The sequence below is a fragment of the Thunnus maccoyii genome, chromosome 11 (genome assembly GCF_910596095.1).
Source record: "Thunnus maccoyii chromosome 11, fThuMac1.1, whole genome shotgun sequence".
Lineage (NCBI taxonomy): Eukaryota > Metazoa > Chordata > Actinopteri > Scombriformes > Scombridae > Thunnus > Thunnus maccoyii.
The window spans coordinates 31,521,542-31,541,798 of NC_056543.1; the positions used below are offsets into that span (position 1 = coordinate 31,521,542).

At 40.0% G+C, this 20,257-nt stretch overlaps 1 protein-coding gene across 1 annotated transcript in view; it reads right to left on the bottom strand.

Annotated features, from left to right (window-relative positions):
• znf385b (zinc finger protein 385B) overlaps positions 1 to 15,906 on the bottom strand; it is a 45,974-nt gene extending 30,068 nt beyond the window's left edge. The window contains exons 1-4 of the mRNA XM_042426254.1: positions 15,860 to 15,906; positions 6,194 to 6,331; positions 4,618 to 4,761; positions 1,800 to 1,895 (exon numbers count right to left, since the gene is read on the bottom strand). Of these exons, the coding sequence (XP_042282188.1) occupies positions 1,800 to 1,895; positions 4,618 to 4,761; positions 6,194 to 6,329 (376 nt within the window). The 5' untranslated portion in view covers positions 6,330 to 6,331; positions 15,860 to 15,906. The remainder of the gene's footprint in view (positions 1 to 1,799; positions 1,896 to 4,617; positions 4,762 to 6,193; positions 6,332 to 15,859) is intronic.
• Positions 15,907 to 20,257: the final 4,351 nt, after the last annotated feature.

The following is a 20,257-nucleotide window of genomic DNA, read 5'->3' on the forward strand; positions in this document are numbered from 1 at the left end:
AAGAGCTTCAACTGTAATTTCACCAGTAGAGGGCGGTCAAAGTACTTTGAATCCTGCTGCAATGATCAAACCATGAAACATAATTAAAATACTTTTAGACCATCTCATTAAACTGCACTGTTTGAATATATGATATCATATGCATTAACATAGAATAATATGGAACTGAACAGTCAAGCACACTCCATTACTGTATCCATGTGCCTAATAGCTACTGATAACACAATAAATTATCTTTATTGATTAATATATTAACTTTATTTTGTTAGCCATGCTGTATCAGGAAGAATTGTTTTTAACAGTAAGAGTTGAGCCAACTGTTACATGGGATTTGTATAATTCCAAAAACATAAAAAAAATATTGGGTTAAAAAATCTTGACAGAATCGCCACTCAAGCGATGTAGCCCGATTCACCTCAATAATTTTTTAATCAAAACTTTTGGTACAGCTGCTAGGATATGGAGCAGCAGATCGTCATGCTAGTAGTTCTTTGACAGAAATGTATTTGCTGTTCTAAATCAATGTCACATCTTACTCAGGTCATATTTATGCAGTGTTCCTCAGGGCTCCATCTTTGGCCCTTTTTTGTTCTCGCTGAATGTTTCCTTTGGGCCAGAGCATTCACATATTCAACCTTTCATTCCATTTATACATGGATGACTCTGAAATTAATCTCCCAATAACATCAGAGAAGATTTAAGGACCATTCCTCTCTTTCAATAAATATTAAAAACATTACATGTTAAAGTTCCGTAAAGTGTTTTGAGTGGACTAACATTGTATTAGTCTGGATAACTCCAACCACATACAGTGCAGTCTGTAAATATTCACACATTTTTATTGTGTTTCCTCTGTACTCCAGTGCATCATGTTTGAAATGACACAATGATTATGGCATAGAGTGTTAATTTTCAGGCTTATTTTGAGGAAATTTACATCCATGTTGGGTGAACAGTGTTTTAGACTTGTAGCCATGTCACTGTCTTCCTGCTCTGTATAAAAAGAGCAAAGAGTCCTACACTGTTCACCTAGTGCTGGATCTGGGAACATTGTTATTGTTTCATTTCAAATCCAATATTCTGGAGTACAGAGACAATACAATGAAAAATGTATTATTGACATTCATGTGGATGCACTGTATGAAGAGTTAGGCCCTGGAAGTCACAGTAACAACTACAACGACAACGAGAGCAAAGCAAGAGGAAAAGAGTGGAGAGCGAATCTGAACATTCAGACATAGTAAACATCTGTGTCAGAATAACAGAGGGTTTTATGGAGCTATGAGATAGATGACAGTTTGTAAACATGACTGACAGGTGTTAGGGCGGAGCTAACCCACACAGAGGCTGAGAATAAAACTGCAGTGATGATCTGAGTTAATGCAGGGTCGTTTTATCCATTTAGATGTCAATCTGATATCCAACACACACATGCCCGCACGCACGCACGCATGCATGCACGTGCACACGCACACACACACACACATGCACACACAAACTCTGAACTCTCCCAGGAGGCAGCAGCTGTTGATGATGGATGAGCCAAAGTCACTCTCACTCAGCAGACAGACAGACAGTCTGACTTTATGTCCTGTTTAGATCCTAATGTCCCTCTGGTTACCATGACAGCTTCCTCGACCTTCTGTTGTCTTGTTTGGGTTAGGAACACTGACTCGTTATGACCTTGTGGTAGCAGGTCGTGCCTGTCAGGTGTAGTCTTTAAGTGCAACTTTTAGTAGAAGGCGCAAAAAGTTTAATAAGTACTACTGCAGTAGCAGTAGTAATAGTAGTGATCCTACCTGCAGTTGTGCTGGGTAGAGCGCTGAGGCCAGGGCTGAGGCCTGGGGTTGGAGTTAATCCTACAGGCTGGGGAAGAGACCTGGACTGACCCCCTGCTAGAATCAAAGACATCAAGTAGAACACATTAGAGCTGGAACGATTAGTCAATCGAATGAAAATTAATCTGCAATGATTTGCATGCCAAACATGCTGGTTTCAGGTTCTCAAATGTAAGAATTTGCTGCTTTTCTTGGTGTTACATCACAGTAAATTGAATATTTTGAGGTTTTGGATGGACAAAACATTCAACATTTAATGAGGTCACCTTATGCTCTAGGATATGTAATGTTTTTTTAATGTTTAATCCACCAAACATTTAATCACATAATCGAGAAATAATCAGCACATTGATCGATGATGAAAATAATCATTAGTTGCAGCCCTAGAACACATGAAAGGAGCTAACAGCAACTAATTGTGACTACTGCTGTTACTACTACTGCTACTGCTAGTTCTACTAGTACAGCTCCTGCTAATGCTACTGGTCAACCCAGTTTCACAGCAGTTCCTGAAATATTCAAGAAATTTAATCTATAGTTTCATGTACATGGACGAATTTTCCATTTTTTTCGTGACACTCAGCGCGATGTTCAAACTAATGTATTTCAGTTGGAAGTATCTTTCATGCCTGCATCACCTTTTTTTCTGTCATTTGGGACTCAGGAGCTGCATTGTTTTTTCCATTTTTAAATCATTTTTAACTATAACTGCTACATTACTCAACATTTAATCACAAGATTTAATCCTTGTTTTTATTTCTTTATTTTAATTTTAACAGCACAGTCAATGGTCCATGTCAGGACTGTGGTTGGACCAGAGGACCAGCTGACTTGTTGCGTACAGAACTCCATTCAAAAATGTTGAGATTTAATATTGCTGTCCTTTTCTGAAGGCAGGCTGCTCACATAAAACATGATAAAACCTGACAGTTTGACTGACAGACCCACTGAATGTGATAGTTTAACACCAAAAGCTGTGGGATTAAAATCAGAGTTTTATGAAGTTTTTATGAAGTGTTGAGTGATCAGTGACTCGGGCTAGCTAACGTTAGCAGCTCTATTTCCAGCCTGTCTGCCATGATGCATCAGCTGGTTTTGTTCCATTTCTTAGAAAGGGTCCCTGATTAACTTTCACACTGCTCCGCAAGCAGTTTTATGTATTTTTCTCAGTAACATTGGCGGTAGCAGGTGCTAACAGGCTAAGCTAATAGTGTGTTAGTGGTGTTGTCCGGATGGAGCGGAGGACCTGTGTGGTTCCCACCATAAGAATGACGTCAGAGGAAAATGTTTACCCTGTGGGTCTATTGTATTGTGGGCATTTGGTGCATTTGACTCCTGTTTTGGCTAAAATATCTGAAATAAACCAACATCTTTACTTTTTCTTAACACATATCATCTAGATGCAGTGTAATTACTAGTAATTACTACTTGGCTGTACTCCATATTTGATATATTCAGTAGATATATCTTTTTACATACCTATTTACAACCTTAAACTGGAAGAACTACAACTATGGTGTAAATTTATATCAAGCTGCATGGCGCAGCTCTAGGGAATTGTAGTTTTAAAAAATATTAGTGTTTTTCCTAGAATTGGAAGTTAAAATACTAAATTGAGAGTGCACTGAGGTGTTTAAGGGGGTGGTAAACACATTTGTATAATCAGATTTTAAATATCTAGTTGTTAAGTGGGTGAAAATTCATTTTAACCATATTTTACCCATATTTGACAGCACCGCCAGTTGTTGTCTATACTCACATGATAGCTGAGGTCAAGAGCTCTCTCATGAGAAACTTCACATTTTACAATCACAGGCTATAAAATGTCTTTTCTTAACAGTGATATTGGCTTTTGTATTTGGGTTGCAGCTGACTGGTGGCAATTTGAAGTGGAATGAAGCTCACCGACACCAGACAACAAATGAGTAGTAGAATGTGCCAAGTCCACCCATAACAGAATGGACTTCCTTAGCCTACTGCTATCAAAAACAGATTCATAAAACTTCACATCTCAGAATCAAAAGAGGAATAATTAAAACTGATTAACCTATCATATTGTTGAGTTATCAAGGATACTTTCCTTTTTTTGTTGAGAAATGTTAAAGATATCATTATAAGAGCTTAACACAGTGAGGAATATAGGCTACTTCCATGCGGTGGGTCATCCAGTCCACCCACCGGACCGATGCAGACCATTGATTGTACTGATAAAATTAAAATAAAGAAGTAAAAACAGGGATAAAATCTTTTGAAAAATGTTGAGTCATGAGGCAGTTCTAGTTAAAAATGAATAACAAATGAGAAAAAACAATACAGCTTCTGTGCGCCCAAGTCCTGACTGAAAAAAAAAGTGGTACAGCTAATGGCCTGTAATGGTTGAAATAAAACAAAAACTGTAGCTTTGGGTCAAGTTTGGGTCTCAAATTTGGCAGTAGCAGTTGGATTCAGAAGGGTTGGGTCTAGAGGACACTGGGATTGAGCCGTTTTCAGGTCTCAATTTAGGCCTGTGCAGAACTCTACTGCTTCTACTACTACTTCTAGTCATCTCTTTTTACCTAATTGAGGCATTCTAGTGTTTTAGTTGATTGTGCTTCTTATGGAGCTCCCATACTCCCGAAGGATTATTTATTCTTTATCTTGAGTGCACAACATAAAAAACCTTTTCCAGTCTTCAGGAGCTCTGTACACATCTATTTTAATAGTGGATCATAACTGCCTCGTAAGCTAATTGCTGAAAACCACAATAGACAGACAACAGACAAAAGTGGTCATTATGTACCTGCTGCCTGCTGTCCTGTTTCTCCAGCCTTGAGCTGTCTCACTCTCCGCAGGTGAGACCGCCCATTGTAGTGCAGCTGGGCCTGAGCATCAGAGGTAAGCTGCAGGTTACACACCTCACACAGCGAGTAGGCCCCACCCTGACCTGGGAGAAAACAATGATACGTCAGACTGTAGGAGAAAAGAACAAGGATGGGTCAGGCAGTAGGAGAGAACTACAAGGATGGGTTAGACTGTAGGAGAACAACACAACAACAAAAACAAAAGGCATTCCACAATGATCATACATTTGCATTTAGGCTAGACCACCAAAGGTTCCACATTTTAGATGAGAACCTGATTGGACTCATGGTTGGTTTAAGCTGAAATAATACTGTTAACAGAATCAGATAACCTGCATGTAGATTTTGTATTACAGCAGAGCAGGTAGGTACACCAACATTAACATTTGGCTTGTGCTGCAGCTTCTTGGAGCTTTAAGCAGCAGCCTCATACTGTCATTATAAGCCACTGTGAGTCTCTGTATGCTGCCTTTTCTGTAGCAACACCACAGGTGGGCAGTATATAGTGGGGTACAAAAAGCTTTAAAAAGAGATGTCTTCACAGTTACTGAACACATGCTAAATTGACGAGGTAACATGTTCACTTGTGCGTACAACTTTTGGACTGTCTGTAAATTGTCTGTAAATGTCCTTCATCATCTGATAGATCATTAGTTATGTAATGGCCCAAATATTTAGCCTCATTACACACTTTAAGGGCAATGCCAGACAGGAAGAAATCAGGAATTAATAATTTTCTGTCTTCCCTACTTCTGACTATCATAATATTACTCTTAGGTCAGACTGTAGGAGGAAACTACAATGTGGGTTGGAGTGACAGGAGATAATAGAGTTGTGAAGTGGGAGGAGCTGCTTGTTCTGGATGTATTTTTCCCCACACTGAATTATCATTTCAAATTTCTTTTAATAATATCCTAACTGTTTTACAACATAAAAACATGGGACTGTCCCGGATACTGAAGCGATCCTATAGGTTTGTATTATGGCCTCCAGTTTTAATTATTTCAACTTCATCTCTGTCCATCAGTTTGGCATGGCAGATGACTCTAAATACTACAATACCCATGAGCCTCTGCCGCTGTTGCGCAGGAAAAGAAGACGCCAGTCAGAGACGTGAATCAGTGAATCAGGCTGTGATTTGAAAAGCTTTTTTGTTGAATCAAAAGTGAATTCATTTAAGATGAAGATTGAATTTGATTGTCAGTTTTTCTACATTAGTGGATCATAGGACTGAATTTGAAGCTCTGCAATTAGATGAAATGCACCTTGGGAATCATATTAAATTCTAAACTTATGTTTTTATGTACACAGGCTGGACTTTTTTATCAAAGAGCCAGATATTTTTTATACAGTTGATCATCTTTTGTACTGTTGCTTCATGCCTGTCTAAGCTGTGAAAGTGCTCTGTGAGTCATCGTCTGTACAGAACATGAACAGGATTTTTACTTGCCCGAAATAGTTTCTCCCACTTTGCAACAAAATACAGAGCATTGGTGCTGGAACATTGTTAGTCACCTGGGGAAGGAGTCTGCTGGGCAGATAGACCGATGGCTGTGGGTGTTGGTGTGTCCATCAGCTCCTGACACACCCCTCCAAAGGCAAAGATCTGCCCACTCTCCAGGAACTGAGAGGGGCTGAGAGGAGTCTTCATTCCTGAGGAAGAGAAAGAACAAGAGAAAACAGACATAAATGATGATCACTGATGGTGGTATCCCTAAAAACTAGTTAAAACCAGCACTTGAAATGGCCACCCATTAATTAAAATTAAATGACAAATACGTGTCAAAAGAGGCATTGAGGTCCAATAGATCTAAAGACCTGCAGTGGATTCACTTGCAGAGTGAAAGTACAGTAGTAGTAGTAGTACAGCTAAAAGACACCATATCTGCCCATAGAAGAAATCACTACAGAACACTGAAACCACTCCAGTGCGAGGCAAATGATATAAAGCACCAGTGATCCAACACAGAAGCACTGCATGAAGTGCGGGTGTAAAGGTGACACTGAACATCCACGAGAAAAAGAAATGATCTAAAAGGAGACACTCACTGAAGGACAGACAGGCAGACAGACGGGAGTGAGGCCTGAATGACACTGGATGCAGAGTGTGAAGCATCAAATGCTCACAGGGAGAGTGATAAAGTAATGAGTAAGAGGAGATAGGAAAGATGACATATGTGTGTGTATCCAGTGTACTGTGTGTGTGTGTGTGTGTGTGTGTGTGTGTGTGTGTGTGTGTGTGTGTGTCTGTATGTCAGTCCATGGCTTTGTCCATCTGTTGTCCTATCAGCTCTGCCAAGTCACATGACCTCAAAGAGGACACACTCATTTTTTCATGTTCAGTTAGCTTGATTGCTATGACCTCCACAGAGGTGGACTTACCATTAGGCAAAGGTTGGCAATTACCATAAGCACCATGCTAAAAAGGGCCCCATAAAACACCTCATAAACTTATGGTTAAGTTTGTTTTTTTTTACTTTTCCCTAATTAATTATGTCTTTCTAAAAATCCATACGCTAAAATGGCATCAGAAAGATTAATTCATGTCTCAGGGGCCCGCCCTCAATCCCCACTACATATGGCTATTCCACGATTTTACTGCACATCTGCGGAAATGATCCAGGACGACAGTAGCCAACTCATGTAAACAAATGGTTCGGCATGATGTACAGACTTTTGAAAAATGAGCAAAGCTACCTCAGCAATGCTGAAAAAAGGAGAAAAAGGGAGGAAAGCAGAAAGTTTTTAACAAAACTGCCATAGGTAATAACCATTTTGACAGCAGCTACTGATGACATTAAAGTCCCTTTCACACATGCAGTCTTTCCCTGAAATGTTCTGGAACATTTCCTGCATGGGGTCATGTGTGAATGGGAGCAGGGATTGCTATTCAGGGAAATGTGAACTGCTAATTTCCCACCTCAAGACCTAATAACATTTCAGGGAAAATGTAAGTACAGCTGTGTTGTGAATGAAAGCAGTTACATTGCAGGGACAAGCATGTAAAGGGTTACGTCCATCTGACGAAAGACGCTTTCACGTGGAGCGAGCGAACCAGTCACATGAATCCGCTGATGATGTATTTGAATCTGAAACTTGCTCATGGTTGCCTTGCCAATTTATGGCAGTTGGCATCCATAAGTGTTGCATTATTGCCATCTGGTGGACTGTCCCTTGTCCCATCTATTCCGGCATCGCCATGGCATGTGTGAAAAGGCACAAGATGGAAATGTTCCTGAATGTAGCTGTATGTATGAATTGTGAAAATCACTAGTGGAGACTGAAAGGTTATCCCAGTAATTTACCTTGAACTATGTGTGACAGAGCTTAACATTACTGAAGAACAGCAAGAAACCGCTGCTTGCGCTTGCACTAGTGTTAGCATTGCTAATACTGGTGAAGAGGAGCTACCCATTGCTGCACACTGTGCCAGCCCAGGTTGCTCAAGCGATGCTACTGCTACATGCAAGACAACCTTATAGGATCCTTCGACTGGAGATGGTGATGGAACTGCCGCATTGACTCTCCATGATAACTCCCAGCCATACACAATATAGCCTCATGGCTTACGACATATGACATACCACAAAAAAGAAAACATATACGCATAGAGCTCCCATTTTTTTCCTTAGGTTTGTGGGAAATGGTATTCATTAAAGGTAGATTCAGTCACTCTGGAGTAAGATTGTTGATATTTGAACTAACTAAACACCTAAACAAATACACTCCTCCCTTCATGTTCCTTCTGAAGCTCCATCCCCCAAATTCATGGACGTGCATTACCAAGGCAACAACTAAAAGAGAAATATGGCTGAATCCAGAGCAATGTGTCAGCTGTAGAGTGACTTCTGTTCCTCTCACACTTTATCATGAGCGGAAATAAAATTTCGTCTCATGTGAGCACAACAGTCCGTCCATACTCTCCTCCTCTCTGTGGCCTCCACACTTCTCACTCAACCTGCGTTCAGCGTCTGTGTCCACAGAAGCAGCCGTCTGTCAGCTGCAGCTCCTGGAGAGCTGAGAGGACAAACTGCCTTCACCAGGCTGACTGACAGCAGACATTTACTGAACCAAAACAGATAGATAGATAGATTCTTTATTGTTATTGTACTAATACACAATGAAATACAGTTTGGCAGCAATCCTCAGCGTAGCAGCTTGGATAAAACTGAATAAATAGAGAATAAAATAAAGTAGTTAAATATGATAAAGTATTATACAAACTACATACATAGCAATAAAATAGTTTTCATATCGGCTCAATGGGAAGAAATCAACAGTGTTTGTATTTATTGATACGGTTAATAAGTTGAAAACATATACAGCGGGATATTTGTGTGATTTAAACAGCTGCCTGCTCAGATTACACTTCACTAAATGCCACAGAAACAGACTCCGAGCATAAAAAAACACAAGGGGGTCTCTGATTCAGTGTGGATTGATACATGTCATAAAATGGAAGCGTATCTGTTCCATGAGAGAACACTTTTTATGTGAACTGGCCACAGCCTCTCTCTCTCCAGTTCACCAGCCCTCCCCCCACCATCCAACAGGGGCTGGAGACGGGAGACTGTCATGTCCTCACACAGACAGCTGCTCTGATGACTTCCCCCTGTCCTGTGCATGAGCACAAATGCCCCCTGCTGATTGGCTGGAATAGTGTTGTGCGGCTCACTCTGAGCCAATGTGTTTACATGCCCTTTTACAGAGCCAGTGCTGTGTATTAACACCGGATTTTTTTTCAGCATACAAACAGAACAGACAGCTAGCGGACTGTGAGGAGATATTCACTGAATTTGACAAAAAGTTTATTGAATTAGAGTCGCTGACTCTACCTTTAAACGTTGTTAAAAACAAAAACTTACATTTAGATTTTGTCATGTGGCAGACACTTTTATCCAAAGTGACTTACAAGTGAGACAAGACAATCAAGCATTAGACAGTGACTCCCATGTCTCAAGTAGCTGACTAGCTGAATTACTGAATTAACAACAATATTAGATTTTTTTTTTAATTACTGTCCTTATCTAAACGTATGAAGTGAGCCACACAACATACTGTTGAGAAAGGTTATGTTCCAAGGCTGTATTTTTTGTTATTTACATTAATACAAATGTCAGTGGAATTTTAGATGAGGTTTTCTCTTTTCTGGAACAGAACCTGCAAGTTCCTGTTTCACTTTGTCCCTCTATTGCTGTTGAGATATTTCAGTCTGAATCGAAGTGGTGGACCATATTTCTTTGGTTTTCAGACATTTCCTTATTATTAAGCACCCAGTCGGATATATGAACTTTCAAAAAAACTGGTAACTACAGTAACTCTGATATGACATGGACGCAGCATAAGATTATGTTGTAGTGCTGAGTCGTTCCTATTACAAAACTAAGGGAAAAATGTGATTTGTCAACATGGAGGGTGAAACATTTGTATCTGATGATCATAAAATAAAGCTATAGTATGGCTCTGTTATCCAGGAGACTGCGCTGCTTTCACACTTCCTGTCTCTCTCACATCCAGCTGGTTGTTAGTAGTCGACTTTATGTTCTGCAGACAGCTGGTTAATCTGCCACTGTGATGAATTAGCTACAAAATGTGCGCACACACACACACACACACACACACACACACACACACACACACACACACACACACACACATACACACAGAGTCAGTTGATGCTGACATCAGCTTTAGCAAGGGAAGGATTAAATATATCTGTTCTATTTAGCTGAGAATTACACACACACACACACACACACACATATCCAGGTAAATACATACATACACACACATGCTCACTCATACATAGGGTAAGATGCAGACAAAGAAAGAGCAAGTCAGTGAACTGAGCATTCAGCATCAAAATGAAATGAAATGTGTATTTACCTTTTCTGCCATAATGTGTGTGTGAGAGTGTGTGCGTGTGTGTGAGTCTAATCCAGGCTGACCAAGCAGTCAGTAATCAGAGAGGCCAGCTGTGGGTTATAATCCCACACACACAGACACATACACGTGCACGCGTGCACACACACACACACACACACAGCAGTAAAGCAACAATGTGATTCCTGATTGAAGAGGAAAAGCAGAAATATTTCCTTCAGTGTCTGATAAAAGCAGGTCAGTGCTTCCACTGCTACCTGAAGAAATAAATGCTTCCATCTTTAAAGACTGGAAAGAGACTCAATAGAGTGTAAAGGACTACTTCACTGGGTTTCAGCCTCATCTCCATGTCTTAAAACTCAGTATATTGTGAACTATAGTGGATCATCACTCTCTGCATCACTGAGGCAGCCACTCCAGATCTCAGATTGTGCCACAACGTAGTCATTCTACATGACTTCTCTCAATAACACTGTGGCTAATATGTTTGCATGCTAGCATATTTTGTGTCAGTAAATACCATACATGGTGTTAAATTACAGAAACACATATACTGTATGAAGGAACTGCTCTGCCTGTGTTAGCATGTGTTTCTTTTATTTGATCTTTGGGCCTGCAGCAGAGGCCGACCTAGACAACTAGTCCTTAGGACATTAACCTAAATAGCTACCTAACTGGGTAATTGTAGCATAGAGGAGCCCATTTTATTCTCCATGGAGAGCTCTAACAGAGCAGTGCTCAGCTGGAGGTTTGTGAATATATGTCCACACCAGCAGAGTTTGGTTCTAGCTCTGGGTTGCAAACTTTCATGCTTCTGACATGTGACACACGCATTCACCTTCAGTCTCATGCTCTCATGCTGCCCAAACAATTCTTACACCAAAACAATTCTTACACCAAAAATCAAGGAAGAATTGCAGGATGTAATGATGTTGAAAGACACCATTACAAACAAGGAGAAAGTAAAGAACTGATTCGAGATTGAAAGAAAAAGTTTAAGGATGGAAGAGAAACACATAGAAGCAGCCCGGGTGTCAGCTGATGGAGAGACATGAACAAATTCAAAGCAAGAAAGCTGGTAAGGAACTTACACCTGTATCTAGATGAATTACTGTTCTGGTAAATGTTTTTAAAGGTACAATCTGTTATCCAAATGTAAACTAAAGGGCATCCCCACTAACAAAAGTCAAAAACAAGATTGAAACCTGCTATAAAAGGACTTACAAAGCTTTTAATACAGGCACTAGCACTACACAACAACTCTATTAACATGATGTTTTCTTATGCTGTTAAAAGGTTGTTTACCCCAGTAAATAGACTTTTTTTTGTTGGTCATGGTGGGAAAAATGATGTTAACCATGATAGGTTTGTTAAACATAAGTGCACCCAAGAAGCCACAAAAGAAAACATCAACTGTCCATTCAATTAAAGCAGGGCAAGCAGTTCAGGCACCTGCTGATTAGATCTCTGGAGCGGAGAGAGAAAACCCTTTTTATAATGTAAAAATTACGGTCAGGTGGGGTCCCAGAAAATCTCCCTTATTTTCAAAGCCCAGTGTTGACAGGTATGAGTGAACCAGGTGAAGTGAAAGATAATGTTTTACTTGAGTCGATGACAATAACGCTCACAACAGAACAAGTAAAAAGTCCAGTAAGTAAGTCAAGTACTTTATCAAACCACCTGTTCAACAAGCAATTTGTAGAAAAGTGATATTTTCAACTGCTTTGCCTGCAGTGTCCCATCTACTGCCAGTATTTTTACACAACCACAGCACGCTGGTTAGGCTAATACCAGACCAATAAGGGGCATCAGTAACAGTAGCATTATTGATAAAATCCTAATGATACCCATCCCTAATTATGATAATGCAACCAATACACATAATTCACACGGATTGTAACAACACACCACAAATATAACATGAAGAAAGTCAAGGAAATGTATGCCTTTGCTCATCCCCGTATTAAGGTAAACCTATTTTTTGATTCAGATTGTCTTGGCTACATTATTGTATGTGGTGGGATGATAAATTAGTAGGTAGATTTACTTCATGGTTAGTCTGGCTCTCCGTCCTGCTAATGTGGTACCATGAAAAAAATAGTGAAGAACACCGATGTATACAGTATTTGGCTGAGTGAGTGAGTGAGTGTTCATGTATATATTTGGCTGTGTGTGTGTGCGTATGTATGTGTTCATGTATTTGGCTAAGTGAGTGTGGTCATGAGTGAGTGAGTGCATGTGTGTGTGTAAACCCTTGTTATTGCCTTTTTAACTGGTGAACATTCAATAAAACATTGTGGTTTTGATATTGGAAACAACATGTCTTTGACTTTAATCAATGAACAAACCTGTCTGCCCTTTATTGGGTTAGTGTATGTCTAATATTGTGAATTCCCGGGGTGGTGTAGTCAGGCTATATCCTTAAATCTTAGACCTAAGCTCCCATTCTCATCATATGTGCAAACTGTGTATTCTTTTAAACCCTGATGGTGAATTGAGTCCAGATGTGTGCGCATAGCCCATGGCATCAAAACTCACTCCAGCCAGGTACCCAAAGTTGGCAACCCTGTTATAGCTGTTTGTATGTTCAAACTTATAATGTAATTATTTCTGCGTGGAGATTTATGCAAACTAGTTTTTGTGTAGCAATTGTATTTTAAACCTTAGATTACAAAACATTATGCCAGGCTAAATGACCTAATACCTTCACCTCGGTTAGCATAATCCAATATTTCCCGCTGATTCTAAATTGATATTATCCTCTAGCTTAACTGAAACACATATTGTCCATGTATGCAGACAGTATATAAATACAACAAAGTCATACCTAAGTGTTATGTTTAATTTCTTTTGGCCCCTAAATCTGTTATTTTTGGCAGTTATGCTACAACTTGTGATGCTACAATGACTTCCTGTTGACTTTTTTCAGACATTTTCCTTTTTGGTTTTAACAGTGCAACCAGATTTAATCAATGACTAGTTTGTAAGAAGCTTTTTCTACAAACTTAGGAAGAACTTTACACACAAACTTAGCAGTAGATTTATGATTTACAAATAGCTGGTGCCACCCAGTCCAGAGCTCTTTGAGGTAAGCCCAACTACATCTAGATGTAATTGCTCAACTTCCTATAGCTAGCTTTGGTCACAAAAGGTAAGGCTCACACAACGGCAGCTACATATTATGTTCCTTGTTGAGCCTGACCAGAACACACACAATTCAGCATCTAAACTGGGCTACTGTGGTGTTTGTTGGCAGATTTTTAGCTGTTTAATCTGGTACAGCCGACTGGCTAATTAGCTGTCAAGCATGGCTAATGATGTTGGCAAGTTCACTTTCCCTAAAACTTAAAGATGTCCATTCTTGCAAACAAAAAGCACAATGCTAGCAAGCTAGCATTTGCTGTAGTTTACAGTGTGTCTGTGTATAGCAGTCTCACAGTTACGCTGATGAAAGCACACGCAGTTTAGGGTTGACTAGCTATATGCAAATATACACCCAACGTCACACCTGCTGGTGGATGCCATGAGAGAGATTTAAATAGTGATTAATTTGATGGATTTCTTGTATATATTATATACAGTGCTGCTTGAAAGTTTGTGAACCCTTTAGAATTTGCTCTATTTCTACATAAATATGACCTAAAACGTGAGCAGATTTCCATTCCTAAAACTAGCTAAAGAGACATCAGTTAAACAAATGAGACAAAAACTTTACACTTGTTCATTTATTTATTGAGGAAGATGATCCGATGTTACATATTTGTGTGTGGCAAAAGTATGTGAACCTCTGGGATTGTCAATTCATTTGAAGGGGAAATTAGAGTGGGGTGTTTCAATCAATGGGATGAGAATCAAGTGTGAGTCTGGGAAGCCCTGCCTTATTTAAAGAAGAGGAATCTGGGTCTTCACTATCAAAGTCTGAGCTTCACAACACAGGTTTGTGGAAGTGTGTCATGGCTCAAACAAAGGATATTTCTGAGGACTTAAAAGAAGAATTGTTGATGGTAGTATCATGGTTTGGGCTGCTTTGCTGCCTCTGGACCAGGACAGCTTGCAATCAATGAAGGAGCTATGAGTTCTGTACCAGCAAATTCTACAGGAAAATGTCAAGGTATCCATCCATGAATTGAAGCTCAACAGCAAGTGGGTCATGCAGTAAGACAACGACACTAAACACACAAGTTGCTATACCAAAGAATGGTTAGGGCAGAAGAAATTTAATGTTTTGGAATGGACAAGTCAAAGTCCTGACCTGAATCCTATAGAAATGCTGTGGAAAGACCTGAAGCAGGCGGTTCACGCAATTCACATACTTTTGCCTCACACAAATATGTTAGATTGGATAATTTTCCTCAATAAATAAATGAAAAAGTTTTTTGTCTCATTTGTTTAATTGAAAAAGCCTTTGACAGCTTAGATAGGGAAGTGCTCTGGAAGCTCTTAGGTCACTATGGCCTACCCTCTAAGATCATCAACTTAATAAAGAACATGTACCAGGATTTCAATGGCCGGGTGATCTGCAAGGGGAAACTGTCAGACACCTTTGCCATCACAACAGGGGTGAGGCAGGGTTGTCTTCTTTCTCCTCTGATTTTCCTCATTGCCATTGACGGGATCATGAGAAGAACAACTGAAAATCAACGGACAGGAATCCAGTGGACCCTGTTTACACAGCTCGAGGACCTTGATTTTGCAGATGACTTTGCACTAGTCTCTGAAAACCATACACACATGCAACAGAAGACAGATAGGCTACAGACTAATAGTGACCAGCTTGGACTCTAGATCAACACCGGTAAAACCAAGACCATGAGGGTAAATCCGCAAACACATGATCCAATCACACTCAGGGGAGAGGCCATAGAGGACGTGGAGCATTTTACCTACCTGGGGAGTAACATCAGCAAGGATGGAGGAGCAGACAGGGACATTGAGGCAAGCATCAGCAAAGCACAGGTAGCATTCAAGATACTCAGGCCAATCTGGTTGTCCAAACAACTCTCCAACAACACCAAGCTACGGATCTTCACTACCAATGTGAAGACTATCCTGCTCTATGGCTCCGAAACGTGGAAGACTACCGAGGGCCTCACAAGCAAGATCCAAGTGTTTATTAACAAATGCCTGCGCTACATCCTCAAGCTGTGGTGGCCCATCAAAACCACAAATGAGGAGCTGTGGAGGATAACAAACCAGGAAAGCATAGCTACCACCATCAAAAGGAGAAAGTGGAACTGGATAGGGCATACCCTGAGGAAGGACTCAAACAACATCACTAGACAGGCCCTGGATTCCAACCTGCAGGGGGAGAGGAAAGCCGGTAGGTCGAGAAACACCTGGAGACGTTCCACACTCCAAGACCTGAAGAACATCGGAGTGAGCTGGCAAGAAGCAAAGGCCCGGGCCCAGAAGACAGTGAGATGGAGAGCTCTGGTAGACGCCCTATGCCCCTCAACGGGGTAAAGAGGATTAAGTCAAGTAAGTCAAGTCAGTTTAATTGGGTTCACTTTATCTAGTTTTAGACCTTGTGTAAATATCTGATCACGTTTTAGGTCATATTTATGCAGAAATACAGAAAATTCTAAAGGGTTCACAAACTTTCAAGCAGCACTGTAGTTACAAATGTTGTTTTCAAACTAAGGGGTCAATCACTTCAACACTTCAACAATGTAATGTCATTGTGACACTGAGCTACTCCTAAACCTAGGCTAGTTGAACTCTTGACCTTGTTTCTATCTGAGGGTTGGTTGCTTATCCTCTGGGGTTAGCTAGATGTGTCATTGCCTTAAGCTTATTGTCTTAGAAACTGTCTGGCTCATGAGGTACCTAAACAAGCTAAATTTGAAGGATGTCCTTGTTTGAAGTTATTGATTGACCATGAGGTCTCTGTGGGATCATCCATGACCATACTTGTTTGTAAGAAGATGTAACAGTTTGTGGAAGTGTCCATTTAGGGACCTGACTGTTTTTAACTTACTTGGAGAGGTATAAAGCTGTCTGGTTTGTGTTCACAAGCTTTAGAGAAAGGGCCAGCTGAACCACATGCTTTCTTTCCAAAAATACAAGATAATTGTATTTTTGTTTTGTGTTTTTGTATTTGGACATTTGTATAATTGTTACTGATTGTGTAATGGATTGTACAGTGTGTACAACTGTTTCAGCAAGTAACAAGTTTAATGCTTTCATTATGTCTCTGTGTGGTTCTTGAGCAACGATGAAAAATTTCCACGACAATGCACTGACAGGAAGAGTGTGAGATGATAAAAATATAGAATATCAATTTCTCACTTTTGGCAATTGATTTTTTCTTTTAGGAATGGAACGCAATAACAAGAAATCTCATAACAGAGAAGACCTATGTTACAGTAAGAAAAAACATGCCTTTATAAAAAAAAATTAACCATTGCAAGCTTCACTCAACATGATGTACTATAATGAATACTATTTGACTGCTATGTATGTCAGCTTTTCAGGAATTAAAAGGCAACTGCAGTGCATTTTATTGTTCAGTGGGGTATGAAAGGCTTGTATGAGCCATTGTTCTGGTCTGAAGTTTTATTTCAGCCCATAGAGGCGTGTTACCCTTCAACTTATCTGACAACATGGGAAATCACTAAACCTGGAGATACAAGGTTTTCCCCATTAGACATCTTATCTTATCTAATGTTATCTAGCTGTTTGTATGTCAGCGTGTGGACAAACAAGAAGCTGATTGGTCAAAAGCTCTGAATCCTGGTAGTTGGGGTGGGTTTGTGTGGGGGGAGCACTAATGTATGTCCCTGTTCCCTAAGAGAGACTGTGCACAACATACACACACACACACACACACACACACACACACACACACACACACACACACACACACACATATATACACACATGCACACACACTAACCTGAGGGGACGACGGGACAAAGAAACTAATGGAGATGTGAAAAGACAGAGAGAGAGGTCTTAGAGTGGCTGTCTCTCACCCTGAGGCCAGTAGCTGGTAATAACAGTGGTCAAACACACACGCACACACACACACAAACACACACACACACACACACAATACAGAGCAGTGACCTGCAGCAGCAGCGAGGCTGAAACTAACTACTAGATACAATTTGATGTTTGTATATTCATCCCGCAGGAATATGAGATCCTACAATCAAAAGGAAACTCAAAGAAATTCAAACCATCGCCTTAATGTGCAGCTTTGTTTCTGATATATTTAAAATATATATATATTTAAATTAGACCAATAATTTCTATTTTTTCTCATAAAGTACATTTTTTACAGAACCGACAACAGAAATCCAGGTCAAATAAAATTAAACCTTGACTTTCCCTGGTTGATCTCTGGTGCTTTGTTTTTCTTCAAGACGGCTTCTAAGGCAGAACTTCTTCTCACAGGCTGTATATGACCTCCAGCAGGCTCAATCTGAGCAAACCATTTCTAAACTGAAAATCATAACAGGAGCAGCTCTGACCTGAAACCACTAACTTATCATTGGTTTAATTGAGCTTGTTGGGAGGAAGAAATACCTGCCAGGCTGAATTCAGGGCAAAATACTTAAACAGATGGTTCATTTTCCTGGCTCACTCTTCATACACCTCACATTTTCCTTCCAAAGCAAAAACTGCTTCATTGTTGTTAAATGGTGATTCTAACCTATAATTAAGCATGTCACAGAGAAAACTACTAAAGATGCCAGCAATTAGATAGAAACATCCACATTCTGTATAATTTTTTTTATCAACGGTGCAGTTTATTGATGTAATGATATACTGTTTGATGCCTGTGAAACATTATCATGCAGAAACCAATCTTGATTAAATTCAATATTGATGTATTCCTCTAATTTGTGTTATGTGGATGGTAATATCTATGGTCGCCCAGAGAGCTAAACGCACTGAAACAAAACTCAATCAAATGGAGATAACATATTCACCAATTTGACATCACATAGGCTATGCGGCATAACAAAATGCACTGCAAATACAGACAATACAACAAACACAGAAAACAGACTGCTCAACATCAGTTTCACTCTTACTGAAATTATTCATGCTAGTTATGAAAACAAACACAATTTTCCTGCTGAGATGCTGTTTTAAATCCTTAAAGTCATTAAAATTCAAACATCACAATGGCACTAACAACAGCCAGTCTGATGAGATCACATTCATTCATGTTCAGGCTGCAGTGAATCTGAAGAGCTGCAGGAGGCTGAAACCTGAAGACACCTTGGAGGACACATAGGGTGCTTTCCATTCAGCTAATTATGCTTCCTCCCTTCCTTCAGCCAATGATGTTCCAATCCCTGAAATGTGTCTCAGAGGAGAGACCACAAGTATATACTATGTGGAAGGTTTTTTTACCGGACTCCAACATCCCTTTTAACGTGAATCTTGAACGTTCGTGAAAGGCTCAAACATTTTTCATGTTTATTCATACAATAAAAGCTATTATATGTGTGCTCAATCTGAATCATTAATATATCTTAAAAACATTTTTATAATAAATAAATCTATAAGTGCTGTTTCTATCAGTCACATTCTATGACACCCTGACACCACAATAAATTTATAAACGGTGTTGATGATTATTTCTACACATTTGTCAGTTGTATATCACAAGTAATTGCTGGCTCCTAAAAATTATGCTACAGAGAGCAAGAATGTCCCGTTTGGTAAATACAACTCCATCCTCGCATCCTCACTGGGAGCCGCTATGACTTGAGGAAGAGACGTGAGTGAGTAGTCATGTTAGCCAAAATGGAAAACACCCATAGAGTTAGATAGGTGAAAAAGACAGGTTTGCAAACGGTCTACCCTCCTTTCCATCTGTTTTCTGGTTGTCATGGAGGTGCTGTGTAGTAACACCACAACTGGTGATGTCACTGTGGTTTGTCCACTGGGAAACTATGACACACACATGCACGCACACACGCACACATGCACACACACACACACACAGTTAGATGAAAGGTGATCTGCAGTCTGTTTGTTCATCGTCACTTTTATGTCCAAGTTGTATCTAAAAGTTCACTGCCCAATGCTAAGAAAAAACTTTCTTCATAGAACACTACATAAAACACACACACGACTACACCCCACAACCACTCATGACACTCACCACACATCCACCAAACAGGACACACAATGGAAATTCCACACAAGCGAGGCCCCTACACAAAGACACACACCGTATCCACCCACTCATGCAACCACCCACCCACCCACCGGACCCTGAAACCAGGCAGATCAGCAGGCATTACTTCAAACTTCTATAGTCAGTACACCATAAACACATCATTGACACAGCCATATCTTCACACACATTAGCTCCGGGGAAAGCCATTGCTGTCTGACACTGAATAGGCACATGGTTTTTGAGGTGAAACAGATTTATTGTCTTCACCTCAGACTTGGTTTACGTTGTTAAATGCTGCAGTGTGTGTTGGTCAGCTGGTCTTGTTTGTTACTGCTGGAGTTTGCTGCTCTGCTAACGTTAGTCTCTGAGTGACGGTGTAGAAAAATCACAATATATTACATATTCATCTCACAAAGGTAATTATTTAGTCATTAAATCAAAAAATGCTTGAAACTGATGCATCTTTTGAAGATGAACTACAAGGTAACTCTAGCATGTGCACACTGTTGACTGTCCGAGTGCTGCACCGCCCTTGCAATTGAGTCCTGCCTTTT